Source organism: Colobus angolensis, unplaced genomic scaffold (genome assembly GCF_000951035.1).
Source record: "Colobus angolensis palliatus isolate OR3802 unplaced genomic scaffold, Cang.pa_1.0 Scaffold91, whole genome shotgun sequence".
Taxonomy (NCBI): domain Eukaryota; kingdom Metazoa; phylum Chordata; class Mammalia; order Primates; family Cercopithecidae; genus Colobus; species Colobus angolensis.
In genome coordinates, this window is record NW_012123043.1 from 3,577,965 (window position 1) to 3,582,224 (window position 4,260).

General features: G+C 50.7%; 1 protein-coding gene across 1 annotated transcript in view; it reads left to right on the forward strand.

Moving 5' to 3' along the window:
• Nucleotides 1–4,260, forward strand: part of LOC105504397 (maestro heat-like repeat-containing protein family member 7) — a 66,281-nt gene that overhangs the window by 3,341 nt on the left and 58,680 nt on the right. The window contains exons 2-3 of the mRNA XM_011931834.1: nt 36–98; nt 318–404. Coding sequence (XP_011787224.1) covers nt 36–98; nt 318–404 — 150 coding nt within the window. The remainder of the gene's footprint in view (nt 1–35; nt 99–317; nt 405–4,260) is intronic.

Here is a 4,260-nt window from a genome sequence, read left to right on the forward strand (position 1 = left end):
ACCCCTGTCAAAGCTCCTTACGGCCTCCTCTTCAGTTTGAGGAGCTGTCCTCTGGGAGTCACTTCCCCAAGAAGGACAGGGGAGTGGCCAGGCAGAGGGTAGAGATGGGTGGCTCAGCGCCTCCAAGCCATTCCTGGAGGTTTGACTGCCCGGAGCCCAGGCTCATGAGAAACAGCCTCTTCCCCATACCTGGAAGACTGGGGCCCCTCCTTGGGGTGGTGAGGAGGCGGGGCTCTCAGCCCCCCGCCCGCTGCATGGGGTCCCCCTGCGGCCTTGTGGGGAGCGCCACCTTGGACACTTCCGTGCCTGCCCTGCAGGGGCCGCTCCAGGGCCCCGGAGCACAGCGCCCTCTGGAGAGGCTGTGCCCGGACCTGAGGCGCCGGCCTGAGGCGCCGGCGTGTCAGGTAAAGGGTTCCCCCTTCCCGCCTGTTCCCTCCACCGCCAAGGAAGGGGCGGGGCAGGGCCCGGGTCCTCGCTGCAGAAGGGGAGCCTCCAGCCCTGCCTGGATGCACCCCTCGGGGCCGCGGAGACCTGTGGGCCTCAGGGGTCTGGGGCACTCCATTCTTGGGGAAGGTAGGGGAGGGGAGACGGCTTCAGGGTCTCTGGAGAAGTTGTGGGGTATCCTGATCTCAGACCTGAGCGCTTCGACTTATTATCTGTGGGGAATGGGGCGCTGGATTCTGTATTTTAGACGATGGTGAGTTAGGCCCAGGGAAAACTGAGGGTGAGCAAGTTCCCAGGGGATGGCCTGTCCGAGCGGCAGCTCCCAAAAACAGGACAGAGACCGGCTAAGAGAAGGGATACAAAAGAGACGCACACAGGGGCAGAGCAAGGCCCTTTAAGGCAGTGGGCGATGGGACGCGCCCGTTCCGGGACCCGAAGTGCAGGGCCGTGAGAGAAGCAGGTTGCGCAGCAGTTTCTTCCTGGTCTAGGAGCAGGCTTCCCTGGGCCATGTCTGGGAGGGGCAGACATGTGGGGGCTCTTAGCTCCCCTACCATAGGGCAGAAGGAAGGTTATGAATTAGGGAGTGGGGACAGAAGCCTCTGGGAAGAGGGGACCTCGGGATTTTAGCAGCAAGACTCCTAGAGGCAATTTGGCCTGGAGGCACAGGGATGGCCACTGTGACCCAGGAGCCCACCTGTGAGTCTGAGATTCTCTATGCTGGAAGATCCCAGAATGGAAGACTCCTAGGCAAATCAAGAGGGACCAGGGCCCTTCAGAGGGTCCCGAATCTTCCCATGGGGAGGAAATGGGAAGCTGACCCTGGGACCCAGCACTGGCCCTACTCAGCCAATTCCTTTTGTGGTAAAAGGGCAGGTCTGCCTCCTGCAGCTTCCCCCTGGAGTGAGTGCAGAGGGCTGCATCCCTAGGAAGGACTATCTCACGCCTGGCCTGCCCACTGTTCTCTTCGCAAGCTGCAGGCTGCTGCCCCAAGCGTACAGATGAATCCGAGTTCTAACAAGCGAAAATCAAAGAGAGTAACCTTTGAGCCATCGACATTACAAGGCTCTTGGAAGTCCCACTTACCGGGTGAGCAGTTAGTTGGTCCTGTATCTCAACTGCGGGTGCTCAGAAGTGGTGATGATTGCCCAAGCCCTTGCTTGAGGTGTACCTAATGGGCACACATCTGCCCACTTCTGGCTACCTCTGTCACAGCTCTAGTCTCTGCATGCCTGCCTCCCTGAGAAGCCTGGAGCTGGGCCAGGAACAAGACATTGCCTGAGAATTTGAGTGACACCTCCTGTAGCTGACAGCTGTTCAGGAGAGCCAGAGCGCTCGCTATCTATCTATCTATCTATCTATCTATCTATCTATCTATCTATCTATGTATATATATATATATATTTTTTCTTTTGAGACATGGTCTCATTCTGTCACCCAGGCTAGAATGCAGTGGCACCATCATACCTCTCTGCAGCCTTGACCCCCTGGGCTCAAGCAGTCCTCCCACCTCAGCCTCCCAAGTAGCTGGGAGTACAGGTGCGTGCCACCGTGTCCAGTTTTTATGTTTTCAGTAGAGACAGGGTTTCACCATGTTGGCTAGGCTGGTCTCAAACTCCTGACCTCAAGTGATCTATCTATGTGTATATATATATATATATTTTCTTTTGAGACATGGTCTCATTCTGTCACCCAGGCTGGAATGCAGTGGCACCATCATACCTCTCTGCAGCCTTGACCTCCTGGGCTTAAGCAGTCCTCCCACCTCAGCCTCCCAAGTAGCTGGGAGTACAGGTGCGTGCCACCGTGTCCAGCGAATTCTTGGTTATTTGTAGAGATGTGGTCTCACTATGTTGCCCATGCTGTTCTTAAACTTCTGGGCTTAAGGGATTCTCCTACTTTGGCCTACCAAAGTGCTAGGATTACAGGCATGAGCCACTGCACCCAGGCAGAGAAATCTTTAGATAACATCTACATGCCAACAATTCCCAGATTGGTATCTGCAGTCCAGATCTGCAATTCTGGAATTCCAGGCTCTTACATCCAACTGCCTATTGATATCTCCACTTTGATGACTAGTAGACATCTCAAAATTAATATATTCCAGACTGAACTCTTAACTTTATTCCCAAAGGCAAATCTGTTCTGTTCTCCCACATCAGTTAATGGGAACTCAATCTTTCTAGTGTATCAAGGCCAAAATTCTTGACTTCTGTCTCTCATACGCACATCTAGCCATCAACTATTCCTATTGGTTCTACTTTCAACATGGATACAGAATCTGATCATTCACTTCTAACCACTTCCCTTGGTGTGAACCACCATCTCACCTCTGGATTATTGTCACAACCTCCCAGTTGGTCTCTTGCTTCTGCCCACACCCCATGCCATTCTCCACCTCTACTCCTGATCTATTCTCAACTGAACAGCCAGAGTGCTGTTGTTAATCAAAATCAGACCACTTTTATTCAAAACCTGCTCGGGGCTCCTGTCCCCAAAGCCAATTGTCTTTACAATAAGCTATGATTCCCTCATGATCTGCCCCATTAGTACTTTACCTTCACTTCCCACCACTCCTCCCTGCTACTCCCACTCCAGGCACCCAGGCTTCCTTGCTGTTCCTGGAGCTTTCCAGGCATGATCCTGCCTCTAGGCCTTCACATTTGCTATTGCCTTGGCTTAGAATGCTCTCTCACCAGATATATAAATGGCTTGACGTTCACGTCCTTCAAGCCCACTCAAATTCAATGAGATTTTCTTTGACTTCTGTGTATATACAAACCTATATGGGCAAATACAAAATAAAAATTCTTTTATAAGGGTAGTTCCTGTGAAGGAACTCCCTGGTGTGTAAGAAGCTCTATGACAGCAAAGATTATTGTCTCTTTTCTTCCCTGATGGGTCTAGGAGAGTCCTTTTACATAGCAGGCTCTCAATAAATGTATGCTGAAGAATGCACTTAGTGATTTTCTACTATATACGAGGAAGCATTCTAAATATTTTTTCACATATTAATTTATATAAATCCACAACAATAATAGATACTATGATGATCATCCCCAGGTTAAGATGTCAGAACTGAAGCTTGGGGGAATTTAATTTGCTCAAGATCACTTCTTACATGTATTAAGACTCATTGTTCATTTAATCCTCAAATAATAACAGATAGTATCATCTTCCCTGTCATACAGATGGGGAAGGTAAAGTTGACAGAGTTTAATTTGCTGGAGATCACAGAGCTGATGAAGCAGAGGAACTGAGCTTTGAACTCATACAGTTTGGTGCCAGGGCCATTGTGCGTAGCTCCCGTGCCTTGGGTTCAAGCCCTATTCCGAGCGGCTTTTCTTGCAGGGCAATGTGAGAGGGCAGCAGCAACTTGAACTCAGGCCCATGGCCCATGTTGCTTTGGAGCCCAGTGGTGTCACCAGCTCCTTCTTCTTGCTTTACCTTCTTCCGACTCCACTTGGGGCAAACAGGCTCTATTCCTGGTCTCAACCCTCAGGCTCAGGGAGGCATGCCCTGAAGGCTGTGCCAGTACAGTTGGCAAAGAAGCCTCCCAGGCTGACTTGGGGTTTCAAGTCCATTCACAACCAAAACTTTCAAAGTCAGTGTAGGACAGCCCTAGAAATTTGTGGCCACTGGGAGTGACTTAAAGGTCTCCTCCCAATTGTTCTTCCATCCCGGGCCATACCTGATGCAGAAAATCTTCCTTCTTTTTTTTCTTTTCTTTTCTTTTCTTTTCTTTTTTCTTTTCTTTTCTTTTCTTTTCTTTTTCCTTCCTTCCTTCCTTCCTTCCTTCCTTCCTTCCTTCCTTCCTTC